Raw genomic sequence first — 14,018 nt, 5'->3', positions numbered from 1 at the left:
CTCTCCTCTGTCATCCCTCCTCTCCTCTCTCATCCCTCCTGTCTCATCCCTCCTCTCCTGTCTCATCCCTCCTCTCCAAACTCCTCCTCTCCTCTCTCATCCCTCCTCTCTCATCCCTCCTCTCCTCTGTCATCCCTCCTCTCCTCTCTCATCCCTCCTCTCCACTCTCATCCCTCCTCTCTCATCCCTCCTCTCCAAACTCCTCCTCTCCTCTCTCATCCCTCCTCTCTCATCCCTCCTCTCCTGTCTCATCCCTCCTCTCCAAACTCCTCCTCTCCTCTCTCATCCCTCCTCTCCAAACTCCTCCTCTCCTGTCTCATCCCTTCTCTCCCATTGATTCCTCCTCTCCTCTCTCATCCCTCCTCTCCTCTCTCATCCCTCCTATCCCATCTCTTCTCTCCCATCCATTCCTCCTCACCTCTCAAATCCCTCTTCTCCCATCCCTCGTCTCCTCTCTCCTAACCCATACCTCCTCTCCTCTCCCATTCCTCCTTTGCTTCCTCCTTTCCTCTGCCTCCAGCCACCACATTCCCCCTTCACCACTCTGTTCCCTCCGAAGACTTCTCAGAGGCCATCTTGATGAAGACTAAGTGAATCATTTGTGTGACTGTGTGTAGGAGTGAGACGGAGTTTGATATAATAGACAGTGAATCATTTGTGTGACTGTGTGTAGGAGTGAGAAGGAGTCTGATATAATAGACAAACAGGGATGTCCACATCTCAGTGCCTGTAGCATATTCCTACTGTATCCTATTAGAAGTGTTCCTACTGTATCCTGTTAGAAGTGTTCCTACTGTATCCTGTTAGAAGTGTTCCTACTGTATCCCGTTAGAAGTGTTCCTACTGTATCCTGTAAGAAGTGTTCCTACTGTATCCTGTTAGAAGTGTTCCTACTGTATCCTGTTAGAAGTGTTCCTACTGTATACTGTTAGAAGTGTTCCTACAGTATCATGTAAGAAGTGTTCCTACTGTATCATGTTAGAAGTGTTCCTACTGTATCCTGTTAGAAGTGTTCCTACAATATCATGTAAGAACTCTTCCTACTGTATCCTGTTAGAAGTGTTCCTACTGTATCCTGTTAGAAGTGTTCCTACAGTATCATGTAAGAAGTGTTCCTACTGTATCCTGTTAGAAGTGTAACAAATTCCTACTGTATCCTGTTAGAAGTGTTCCTACTGTATCATGTAAGAAGTGTTCCTACTGTATCCTGTTAGAAGTGTTCCTACTGTATCCTGTTAGAAGTGTTCCTACAATATCATGTAAGAACTCTTCCTACTGTATCCTGTTAGAAGTGTTCCTACTGTATCATGTTAGAAGTGTTCCTACAGTATCATGTAAGAAGTGTTCCTACTGTATCCTGTTAGAAGTGTAACAAATTCCTACTGTATCCTGTTAGAAGTGTTCCTACAATATCATGTAAGAAGTGTTCCTACTGTATCCTGTTAGAAGTGTTCCTACTGTATCCTGTTAGAAGTGTTCCTACAGTATCATGTAAGAAGTGTTCCTACTGTATCCTGTTAGAAGTGTAACAAATTCCTACTGTATGCTGTTAGAAGTGTTCCTACTGTATCATGTAAGAAGTGTTCCTACTGTATCCTGTTAGAAGTGTTCCTACAGTATCCTGTTAGAAGTGTTCCTACAGTATCATGTAAGAACTGTTCCTACTGTATCCTGTTAGAAGTGTTCCTACTGTATCCTGTTAGAAGTGTTCCTACTGTATTCTGTAAGAAGTGTTCCTACTGTATCCTGTTAGAAGTGTTCCTACAGCATCCTGTTAGAAGTGTTCCTACAGCATCCTGTTAGAAGTGTTCCTACTGTACCCTGTTAGAAGTGTTCCTACAGCATCCTGTTAGAAGTGTTCCTACTGTATCCTGTTAGAAGTGTTCCTACAGCATCCTGTTAGAAGTGTTCCTACAGCATCCTGTTAGAAGTGTTCCTACAGTATCATGTAAGAACTGTTCCTACTGTATCCTGTTAGAAGTGTTCCTACTGTATCCTGTTAGAAGTGTTCCTACTGTATCCTGTAAGAAGTGTTCCTACTGTATCCTGTTAGAAGTGTTCCTACAGCATCCTGTTAGAAGTGTTCCTACAGCATCCTGTTAGAAGTGTTCCTACTGTACCCTGTTAGAAGTGTTCCTACAGCATCCTGTTAGAAGTGTTCCTACTGTATCCTGTTAGAAGTGTTCCTACAGCATCCTGTTAGAAGTGTTCCTACAGCATCCTGTTAGAAGTGTTCCTACTGCATCCTGTTAGAAGGGCTGTGGTGTCTGGACAGATAGATGCATACCGTCATGTAATCAGCTAATGAACGTTTCCTTCCTTGAAAGCATATTACCACACACTTTTTACGTGTCAGAAAGTGGATGCCTCTATTTAGTCAGCTAATGAACGTTTCCTCTCGTGAAAATGGTAAGAGCGTGTCGCCCTGTGTGGATCCAGCGTGTCGCCCTGTGTGGATCCAGCGTGTCGCCCTTTGTGGATCCAGCGTGTCGCCCTGCGTGGACCCAGCATGTCGCCCTGTGTGGATCCAGTGTGTCGACCTGCGTGGACCCAGCGTGTCGCCCTGCTTGGATCCAGCGTGTCGACCTGTGTGGATCCAGCGTGTCGCCCTGTGTGGATCCAGCGTGTCGCCCTGTGTGGATCCAGCGTGTCGCCCTTTGTGGATCCAGCGTGTCGCCCTGCGTGGACCCAGCATGTCGCCCTGTGTGGATCCAGTGTGTCGACCTGCGTGGACCCAGCGTGTCGCCCTGCGTGGACCCAGCGTGTCGCCCTGCTTGGATCCAGCGTGTCGACCTGTGTGGATCCAGCGTGTCGACCTGTGTGGACCCAGCGTGTCGACCTGTGTGGATCCAGCGTGTCGCCCTGTGTGGACCCAGCATGTCGCCCTGTGTGGACCCAGCATTACGCCCTGTGTGGACCCAGCGTGTCGCCCTGTGTGGATCCAGCGTGTCGCCCTGTGTGGACCCAGCGTGTCGCCCTGCGTGGACCCAGCATGACGCCCTGTGTGGACCCAGCGTGTCGCCCTGTGTGGATCCAGCGTGTCTCCCTGTGTGGACCCAGCGTGTCGCCCTGTGTGGATCCAGCGTGTCGCCCTGTGTGGATCCAGCGTGTCGAACTGTGTGGATCCAGCGTGTCGAGCTGTGTGGATCCAGCGTGTCGACCTGTGTGGATCCAGCGTGTCGACCTGCGTGTGCCCCTGTTCATTGACATCAGCCGCCTCATTGGAAGCACATGCAGCCCATGCAGAGCCAACATAAAACTGGAATTACCCCGTAGCCGTCAAGTCTTTCAGTCATAAATCACAATTACAATGGCCAATTAGAGCCTGCCTGTTCCATTATCGTTTCCTCTTCACGTCTAATTCTAGGATGCTGATTCAATAGAAACGTCTGGTTAGCTTGTCATCGTCATGCCTGTTTTATAACGACGCGGTTGTTGTTGTTTTTCCACCTTCATCTTGTTTTTTGTTGTCCTGGAGCCATGAGAACCGTCGTTGTGAGAACCGTTGTTGTGAGAACCGTTGTTGTGAGAACCGTCGTTGTGAGAATCGTCGTTCTGAGAGCCGTTGTTATGAGAGCCGTTGTTATGAGAGCCGTTGTTATGAGAACCGTTGTTATGAGAACCGTTGTTATGAGAACCGTTGTTATGAGAGACGTTGTTATGAGAGCCGTTGTTATGAGAACCGTTGTTAATGGAACCGTTGTTATGAGAGACGTTGTTATGAGAACCGTTGTTATGAGAGCCGTTGTTATGAGAACCGTTGTTATGAGAACCGTTGTTATGAGAGCCGTCGTTGTGAGAACCGTCGTTGTGAGATCCATCGTTGTGAGATCCATCATTGTGAGAATCGTCATTAGGAGAACCGTCGTTGTGAGAACCATCGTTGTGAGAACCGTCGTTGTGAGAGACGTTGTTATGAGAACCGTCGTTGTGAGAGACGTTGTTATGAGAACCGTCGTTGTGAGAGACGTTGTTATGAGAACCGTCGTTGTGAGAGACGTTGTTATGAGAACCGTCGTTGTGAGAGCCGTCGTTATGAGAACCGTCGTTGTGAGAACCGTCGTTGTGAGAGCCGTTGTTATGAGAACCGTCGTTGTGAGAGACGTTGTTATGAGAATCGTCGTTATGAGAACCGTTGTTATGAGAATCGTCGTTGTGAGAGACGTTGTTATGAGAATCGTCGTTATGAGAACCGTTGTTATGAGAACCGTCGTTGTAAGAGACGTTGTTATGAGAACCGTCGTTATGAGAATCGTCGTTATGAGAATCGTCGTTATGAGAATCGTCGTTGTGAGAGACGTTGTTATGAGAGCCGTTGTTATGAGAGACGTTATGAGAGCCGTTGTTATGAGAGCCGTCGTTATGAGCGCCATCGGTATGAGAACGTCTCTCTTTCTCCCCTTCTCTTGTTCTTCTTCTCTCCCTCCCTCTCTCCCTCATACTTCTCTCTCTCTCTCTCTCTCTCTCCCTCATACCTCTCTCTCTCTCTCTCTCTCTCTCTCTCTCTCTCATCAAGTCTATTCACGATATCCTCTAGCTCCTTCCTGCTGCTTCCTAACCTATGTCTAACCAACACTGGGATGCTTTCCCTCCCCTGTCACAGCCTCCCGATACTCTACAGGCGTGAGGCACAGGGGCACATGTATCCCATGTCACATTTCTCTGGCACACGCCAAGCGATAGATAACCCCTCACATCCAGAAATGATCAGTCATTTACCTCAAAGGAATATGCAAATGGATGTACATAGCGTGTATCTAGTTCCTTCCCCAAACACCCCAGTAATCGTATTAAGGCGGCTGCGACAGCCACAGTACTTACTCTAACTTGTTTTTTTTAAAACCCGCACCGCATGTTGTCTTTGACTAAGATAAGGAGTGGATCAAAAACACTTGATTTTGCCAAGGCTGTGATAAGGCGTGTAGAATTTACAGGCGCCTGAATTTACAGGCCTCCTACTATGCCCACAAAAACACGTGTCTAATCTTCCCGCTTCCTGGTTTTTATAAATAAGAGATTTAGTTTCTTCTACACCTGACCCCTGCGGGCACTGCCATTGGGCCAAATTGTCAATGCGCCAATCACACGTCATGATACTGCCAGTCTCCCAGATTAAGGAAGCTAGTCTTAAAGGAGCAGATTATGTCTTACTTCTGCAGGTGATGTTTATTGAAAACACAATAGAAAGCACAGTAACAGTGTTGACAGTAGAGAGCCGGGAATTCGGCATGGATTCAGTGAAACAGAATGACATCTGTCCCGGGTTGGGAACGTCTCTGTCTCTCTCTGTGTAAACCAGGGCTGTTGTTTTTAAAAGGGAAACACAATGACACCTGTCCCGGGTTGGGAACGTCTCTGTCTCTCTCTGTGTAAACCAGGGCTGTTGTTTTTAAAAGGGAAACACAATGACATCTGTCCCGGGTTGGGAACGTCTCTGTCTCTCTCTGTGTAAACCAGGGCTGTTGTTTTTAAAAGGGAAACACAATGACATCTGTCCCGGGTTGGGAACGTCTCTGTCTCTCTCTGTGTAAACCAGGGCTGTTGTTTTTAAAAGGGAAACACAATGACACCTGTCCCGGGTTGGGAACGTCTCTGTCTCTCTCTGTGTAAACCAGGGCTGTTGTTTTTAAAAGGGAAACACAATGACATCTGTCCCGGGTTGGGAACGTCTCTGTCTCTCTCTGTGTAAACCAGGGCTGTTGTTTTTAAAAGGGAAACACAATGACATCTGTCCCGGGTTGGGAACGTCTCTGTCTCTCTCTGTGTAAACCAGGGCTGTTGTTTTTAAAAGGGAAACACAATGACATCTGTCCCGGGTTGGGAACGTCTCTGTCTCTCTCTGTCTAAACCAGGGCTGTTGTTTTTAAAAGGGAAACACATTGCTTTTTTACTGCCTTGTTGACTCCTGAGAAATAAAAGTGGTTCTTCCATTCCTTGTAATAAATAAAGCAGAGTTTTAAAAATCCCCCTTTTCTTTATCTGACTGTGGAAATGTGTTCCATCACTCAGCGGCTGTCACAGAGAACTCCACCACTCTCTCTATCTGACTGTGGAAATGTGTTCCATCACTCAGCGGCTGTCACAGAGAACTCCACCACTCTCTTTATCTGACTGTGGAAATGTGTTCCATCACTCAGCAGCTGTCACAGAGAACTCTCTTCATCTGACTGTGGAAATGTGTTCCATCACTCAGCAGCTGTCACAGAGAACTCTCTTCATCTGACTGTGGAAATGTGTTCCATCACTCAGCAGCTGTCACAGAGAACTCAACCACTCTCTTTATCTGACTGTGGAAATGTGTTCCATCACTCAGCAGCTGTCACAGAGAACTCCACCACTCTCTTTATCTGACTGTGGAAATGTGTTCCATCACTCAGCGGCTGTCACAGAGAACTCTCTTTATCTGACTGTGGAAATGTGTTCCATCACTCAACTGCTGTCACAGAGAACTCTCTTTATCTGACTGTGGAAATGTGTTCCATCACTCAGCGGCTGTCACAGAGAACTCTCTTTATCTGACTGTGGAAATGTGTTCCATCACTCAGCAGCTGTCACAGAGAACTCAACCACTCTCTTTATCTGACTGTGGAAATGTGTTCCATCACTCAGCAGCTGTCACAGAGAACTCAACCACTCTCTTTATCTGACTGTGGAAATGTGTTCCATCACTCAGCGGCTGTCACAGAGAACTCTCTTCATCTGACTGTGGAAATGTGTTCCATCACTCAGCGGCTGTCACAGAGGACTCAACCACTCTCTTTATCTGACTGTGGAAATGTGTTCCATCACTCAGCGGCTGTCACAGAGAACTCAACCACTCTCTTTATCTGACTGTGGAAATGTGTTCCATCACTCAGCGGCTGTCACAGAGAACTCTCTCTATCTGACTGTGGAAATGTGTTCCATCACTCAACGTCTGTCACAGAGAACTCTCTTTATCTGACTGTGGAAATGTGTTCCATCACTCAGCGGCAGTCACAGAGAACTCTCTTTATCTGACTGTGGAAATGTGTTCCATCACTCAGCGTCTGTCACAGAGAACTCTTAGTCAAGAGAACCCGGGGAGGGAGAAATATATGTGTTTTCCCAGTGACAAGGCACATATATATATATATATATATATATATATAAAGAGAAGTTTCTTACTCTCCTCATCTCCTATAAAGAAAAGCCTATGTGGTCCATGTAAAACACGTAAAAAATGGTTGCCTTGAAATGTCCTTTAACCTGGTGTCTGTAAATCTCTCTTGTTTCGGCTGTGTCCTCTTCCTCTCTCACCTTTGACCTGTGTGTGTGTGTGTGTGTGTGTGTGTGTGTGTGTGTGTGTGTGTGTGTGTGTGTGTGTGTGTGTGTGTGTGTGTGTGTGTGTGTGTGTGTGTGTGTGTGTGTGTGTGTGTGGTTGCGTGTGCGTGTAAGTTTGTGATTCAAATTCTTCACAACCTGTCTGCCAAACCAAAAAGACAAACTATTCAAGGCTGGTACTACTTTATCTATTCCAGCTGTTCTAATTCCGTTATGAATATGCATAAACATATATATTCCAGTTGTTCTAATTCCGTTATGAATATGCATAAGCATATCTATTCCAGTTGTTCTAATTCCGTTATGAATATGCATAAACATATATATTCCAGTTGTTCTAATTCCGTTATGAATATGCATAAACATATCTATTCCAGTTGTTCTAATTCCGTTATGAATATGCATAAACATATCTATTCCGGTTGTTCTAATTCCGTTATGAATATGCATAAACATATATATTCCAGTTGTTCTAATTCCGTTATGAATATGCATAAACATATCTATTCCGGTTGTTCTAATTCCGTTATGAATATGCATAAACATATCTATTCCGGTTGTTCTAATTCCGTTATGAATATGCATAAACATATCTATTCCGGTTGTTCTAATTCCGTTATGAATATGCATAAACATATCTATTCCGGTTGTTCTAATTCCGTTATGAATATGCATAAACATATCTATTCCGGTTGTTCTAATTCCGTTATGAATATGCATAAACATATCTATTCCGGTTGTTCTAATTCCGTTATGAATATGCATAAACATATCTATTCCGGTTGTTCTAATTCCGTTATGAATATGCATAAACATATCTATTCCGGTTGTTCTAATTCCGTTATGAATATGCATAAACATATCTATTCCGGTTGTTCTAATTCCGTTATGAATATGCATAAGCATATCTATTCCGGTTGTTCTAATTCCGTTATGAATATGCATAAACATATCTATTCCGGTTGTTCTAATCCATTTATGAATATGCATAAGCATATCTATTCCGGTTGTTCTAATTCCGTTATGAATATGCATAAGCATATCTATTCCGGTTGCTCTAATTCCGTTATGAATATGCATAAGCATATCTATTCCAGTGTTGAATGTATATTATTGTTTACTAGCTGTTGTCCAATGACGACTAACTATGTTGTAACCCACGCCCTCTTCAACCAGGGTTGAGTGGAGCGTGGCCTGTTTTAGTAGAAGACAGCGTTGGGTCGTTGTATCTTGGTTTCTCCCTTGACGAAGGACATGCTGACTAAAACACCTCACGAGTTTCAAACTTGGTGTTCTATTGATTAGGTTAAGAACCAATTCTTATTTACAATGACGGCCCTACCACCGGCCAAACCCAGACGACGCTGGGCCAATTGTGAGCCGCCCTGTGGGACTCCCAAACACGGCCGGATGTGATTCAGCCTGGAATTGAACCAGGGTCTGTAGTGACGCCTCTAGCACTGGAGATGCGGTGCCTTAGACCGCTGCGCCACTCGGGGAGCCGATCTTACATAACTTACATAAAGGCATTTGAAACTAATTACATGACGAGTGCCTTGGTCCTTTTTTAGTTGTTTTGACTTCTATGGTGTCAACAGGTGGACGTGAATTCAAGGTTGTTTTGTTTTGTCTTTTCCGTCTCTCTAACCTTTAATCTCTAACCTTTAACCTCTCTGTGTTTTCACCAGACCTGCTGGCCGTGCCCAAGCACCCCTACGCTGCCATGGAGAACTGGGGTCTGAGTGTGTTTGTAGAGCAGAAGATCCTACTGGACCCAGAGGTCTCATCCTTCTCCTACCAGATGGAGCTAACCATGGTGGTGGTTCATGAGATCTGCCATCAGGTATAATACACTATGCTATGCTATGCTAGGCTATGCTACACTTCTCCTACCAGATGGAGCTAACCATGGTGGTGGTTCATGAGATCTGCCATCAGGTATAATACACTATGCTAGGCTAGCCTATGCTATGCTACACTTCTCCTACCAGATGGAGCTAACCATGGTGGTGGTTCATGAGATCTGCCATCAGGTATAATACACTATGCTATGATATGCTAGGCTATGCTACATTTCTCTTACCAGATGGAGCTCATTATGGTGGTGGTGCATGAGATCAGCGATCAGGTATAAGATACTATGCTAGGCTAGGCTATGCTATGCTACACTAGGCTACATTACTATACAATACACTAGGCTATGTAATGCTATGCTACGCTAGGTAATTCAATACACTACACTTTTCGTACCATCAGGTACAAAACACTACTGACTAAACTCATGCCATCTTTAGGGCTCTGAGTTGTTCCTTACTTGAAACCATGGGTTCTTAATTATACCCTGTAACTGAGGGGATGTTTTTCTGATCAGGTCACGTGGTAAAACACTCCTGGCTCTTCGTCACCACAGCAGAGTAGGGCTTCAGTTATACCAGGCTACTTGATGACAATAGGATGAGGGCTGAGTGTTTGTGTTCTACTCTGTTGTCCCTGGGTCCTCTCAGACAGGTGCCTGAATGATTCTCTGGGTTTACATCAAAGACTCTTTCTCTCTCTCTCTCTCTCTCTCTCTCTCTCTCTCTCTCTCTCTCTCTCTCTCTCTCTCTCTCTCTCTCTCTCTCTCTCTCTCTCTCTCTCACACACACACACACACACACACACACACACACACACATACAAACACACACACACACATGCAAACACACACACACACACACACACGCACTCACACACGCACTCACACACACACACACACACACACACACACACACACACACACATATATATAAACACACAAATACACACCCACACAGTCCATTAGTTTGTCTAGCAGAGGAGAAAGGCTGATAGAGATCAGAAGGGTTTCTATGTATATCAGTAACAAAGAGGACTGCTGCCGTATCCACAGGTTAATGAAGGCTTGACAGAGATCAGAGACTCACATCTGGCACAGTCATTATAGGTAATGAAAAAAACCCAGCTCCATGTTTCTGCATAAATATACCATTAGTGAGATGCAGACCGTAACACATTAAACCCTCTGTGTGCGTTCTAACAGTCAGTAGTTGTTGTGATGATAAATTAAAAGCACGACCCCTGTAGTTCAGACAGGTGATGTTTTTTTTCCAAATACACCCATTCATTCATTTTCAATTAGACTTATTTGAATCACAATAGTCCACTCACTAAGATCGCCACCCTATTTAGACCAATGAGAAAGAGTGTTCCAAACCTCTCCGCCAATAACAGCTCGTTTTCAGTTTTCCCCTCCCCAACTCAGACCACTCCCAGACAGTATTAGCTCATTTCTTGCTTGAGAAATTGCTCTTTGCTAAAAAGCTATTTTTATTGAAAACAATCACAGTAAGGTAATTAATTGTTACCCATAAATTATTTGATATTGAGATAAAAACGGCTGTGCTGGAACTTTTGATAAATTAATTAAATGTAATTGTATCTAAAGGGTACAGGTGAACACTGTATTGGGTACTGTTAGCCCTGTTGCTTAACCGTCCATCTGATTGATATGTGTTGGGGTACAGGTGAACACTGTATTGGGTACTGTTAGCCCTGTTGAGGTACAGGTGAACACTGCATTGGGTACTGTTAGCCCTGTTGCTTAACCGTCCATCTGATTGATATGTGTTGGGGTACAGGTGAACACTGTATTGGGTACTGTTAGCCCTGTTGCTTAATCGTCCATCTGATTGATGTGTGTTGGGGTACAGGTGAACACTGCATTGGGTACTGTTAGTCCTGTTGCTTAAACCGTCCACCTGATTGATGTGTGTTGGGGTACAGGTGAACACTGCATTGGGTACTGTTAGCCCTGTTGCTTAACCGTCCATCTGATTGATATGTGTTGGGGTACAGGTGAACACTGTATTGGGTACTGTTAGCCCTGTTGCTTAACCGTCCATCTGATTGATGTGTGTTGGGGTACAGGTGAACACTGCATTGGGTACTGTTAGTCCTGTTGCTTAAACCGTCCATCTGATTGATGTGTGTTGGGGTACAGGTGAACACTGCATTGGGTACTGTTAGTCCTGTTGCTTAAACCGTCCACCTGATTGATGTGTGTTGGGGTACAGGTGAACACTGCATTGGGTACTGTTAGCCCTGTTGCTTAACCGTCCATCTGATTGATGTGTGTTGGGGTACAGGTGAACACTGCATTGGGTACTGTTAGCCCTGTTGCTTAAACCGTCCATCTGATTGATGTGTGTTGGGGTACAGGTGAACACCTTATTGGGTACTGTTAGCCCTGTTGCTTAAACCGTCCATCTGATTGATGTGTGTTGGGGTACAGGTGAACACTGCATTGGGTACTGTTAGCCCTGTTGCTTAAACCGTCCATCTGATTGATGTGTGTTGGGGTACAGGTGAACACCTTATTGGGTACTGTTAGCTCTGTTGCTTAAACCGTCCATCTGATTGATGTGTGTTGGGGTACAGGTGAACACTGCATTGGGTACTGTTAGCCCTGTTGCTTAAACCGTCCATCTGATTGATGTGTGTTGGGGTACAGGTGAACACCTTATTGGGTACTGTTAGTCCTGTTGCTTAATCGTCCATCTGATTGATGTGTGTTGGGGTACAGGATCACATTATGTCCCCTTTAAAACTCAGCTCTTTCCATTCAACTTGAATTTGAGCCATTTCCCCCATGTTTCTTCCTCTGTCTAGGACACTGAAACACTCCTGCACTGTTCTGCTCTCTTCTGTTCTGTTCAGACTCATTGTCCTTAGAGGGTTTTATAGGGCCAGGGTTACACAGTCTGACAGGATAGGATACACACACAAGCACCAACCGGCATCTACACTGGCAGATTAACACCCTGGGGTCCTATATATCCTGACCGTGTCCCAAAATGGCACCCTTTCCCCTTTTGTAGTGCACTTCTTTAGAACACGGACCATAGGGTAGTGCGTAGGGAATTACAGTAGGGTGACATTTAGGACACAGTGTACTGTATATTTCCTGGCTTCAGCTGATTGGTCTATTTATCTCCTCATTATAGAGAGAACAGATAGTTGGAGAGGAAATACCGTTTAACACATCCTCCTGCTGCGCTCACACTGTAATTAGACATCTGGACAAAGCCTGAACACACACACACACACATACACACACACACATACACACACACACACACACATACACACACACACATACACACACACACAAACACACACACATACACACACACACACACACACACACACACACACACACACACACACACACACACACACACACACACACACAGCCTCATCCGGCAAAACAGGTTTTCTCTCTGCTGTGTCTGGCTCCTCAATGGACCATCCATTGCTGGACCACACTCTGTTTTGACCGAGAATCTCCCTCTCCCATCTCTACAGCTCAAAGCTGCTCTTCTCCCCAGTACTGAGTATCAAAGCTGTTCTTCTCCCCAGTACTGTTGGTATCAAATCCCCAGTACTGTTGGTATCAAAAGCTGCTCTTCTCCCCAGTACTGTTGGTATCAAAAGCTGCTCTTCTCCCCAGTACTGTTGGTATCAAAAGCTGCTCTTCTCCCCAGTACTGTTGGTATCAAAAGCTGCTCTTCTCTCCAGTACTGAGTATCAAAGCTGCTCTTCTCCCCAGCTGTCTGTTACAGTACTGAGTATCAAAGCTGCTCTTCTCCCCAGTACTGAATATCAAAGCTGCTCCTCTCTCCAGCTGTCTGTTACAGTACTGAGTATCAAAGCTGCTCCTCTCTCCAGCTGTCTGTTACAGTACTGAATATCAAAGCTGCTCCTCTCTCCAGCTGTCTGTTACAGTACTGAGTATCAAAGCTGCTCTTCTCCCCAGCTGTCTGTTACAGTACTGAGTATCAAAGCTGCTCCTCTCTCCAGCTGTCTGTTACAGTACTGAATATCAAAGCTGCTCCTCTCTCCAGCATGTCTGTTACAGTACTGAGTATCAAAGCTGCTCCTCTCTCCAGCTGTCTGTTACAGTACTGAGTATCAAAGCTGCTCTTCTCCCCAGCTGTCTGTTACAGTACTGAGTTTCAAAGCTGCTCCTCTCTCCAGCTGTCTGTTACAGTACTGAGTATCAAAGCTGCTCCTCTCTCCAGCATGTCTGTTACAGTACTGAGTATCAAAGCTGCTCTTCTCTCCAGCTGTCTGTTACAGTACTGAGTATCAAAGCTGCTCTTCTCCCCAGCTGTCTGTTACAGTACTGAGTATCAAAGCTGCTCCTCTCTCCAGCTGTCTGTTACAGTACTGAGTTTCAAAGCTGCTCTTGTCTCCAGCTGTCTGTTACAGTACTGAGTATCAAAGCTGCTCCTCTCTCCAGTACTGAATATCAAAGCTGCTCCTCTCCCCAGCTGTCTGTTACAGTACTGAGTATCAAAGCTGCTCCTCTCTCCAGCTGTCTGTTACAGTACTGAGTTTCAAAGCTGCTCTTCTCCCCAGCTGTCTGTTACAGTACTGAGTATCAAAGCTGCTCCTCTCTCCAGCTGTCTGTTACAGTACTGAGTATCAAAGCTGCTCTTCTCCCCAGCTGTCTGTTACAGTACTGAGTATCAAAGCTGCTCCTCTCTCCAGCTGTCTGTTACAGTACTGAATATCAAAGCTGCTCCTCTCTCCAGCTGTCTGTTACAGTACTGAATATCAAAGCTGTTCTTCTCTCCAGTACTGAATATCAAAGCTGCTCCTCTCTCCAGCTGTCTGTTACAGTACTGAGTATCAAA

The 14,018-nt window shown here is 45.2% G+C and overlaps 1 protein-coding gene across 2 annotated transcripts in view; it reads left to right on the top strand.

Annotated features, from left to right (window-relative positions):
• LOC110512778 (thyrotropin-releasing hormone-degrading ectoenzyme) overlaps positions 1 to 14,018 on the top strand; it is a 406,337-nt gene that overhangs the window by 182,014 nt on the left and 210,305 nt on the right. For both annotated transcript variants that reach the window (XR_005036243.1, XM_036945426.1), the window contains exon 4: positions 8,991 to 9,145. Coding sequence is in view for 1 of the 2 variants with exons in the window: in XM_036945426.1 (XP_036801321.1) it covers positions 8,991 to 9,145 (155 nt within the window). In the remaining variant the exon portion in view is untranslated. The remainder of the gene's footprint in view (positions 1 to 8,990; positions 9,146 to 14,018) is intronic.

Source organism: Oncorhynchus mykiss, chromosome 15 (assembly GCF_013265735.2).
Source record: "Oncorhynchus mykiss isolate Arlee chromosome 15, USDA_OmykA_1.1, whole genome shotgun sequence".
NCBI lineage: Eukaryota > Metazoa > Chordata > Actinopteri > Salmoniformes > Salmonidae > Oncorhynchus > Oncorhynchus mykiss.
Note: the sequence above shows the minus strand (reverse complement) of the source record. Positions and strands in the feature narration are given on the sequence as shown.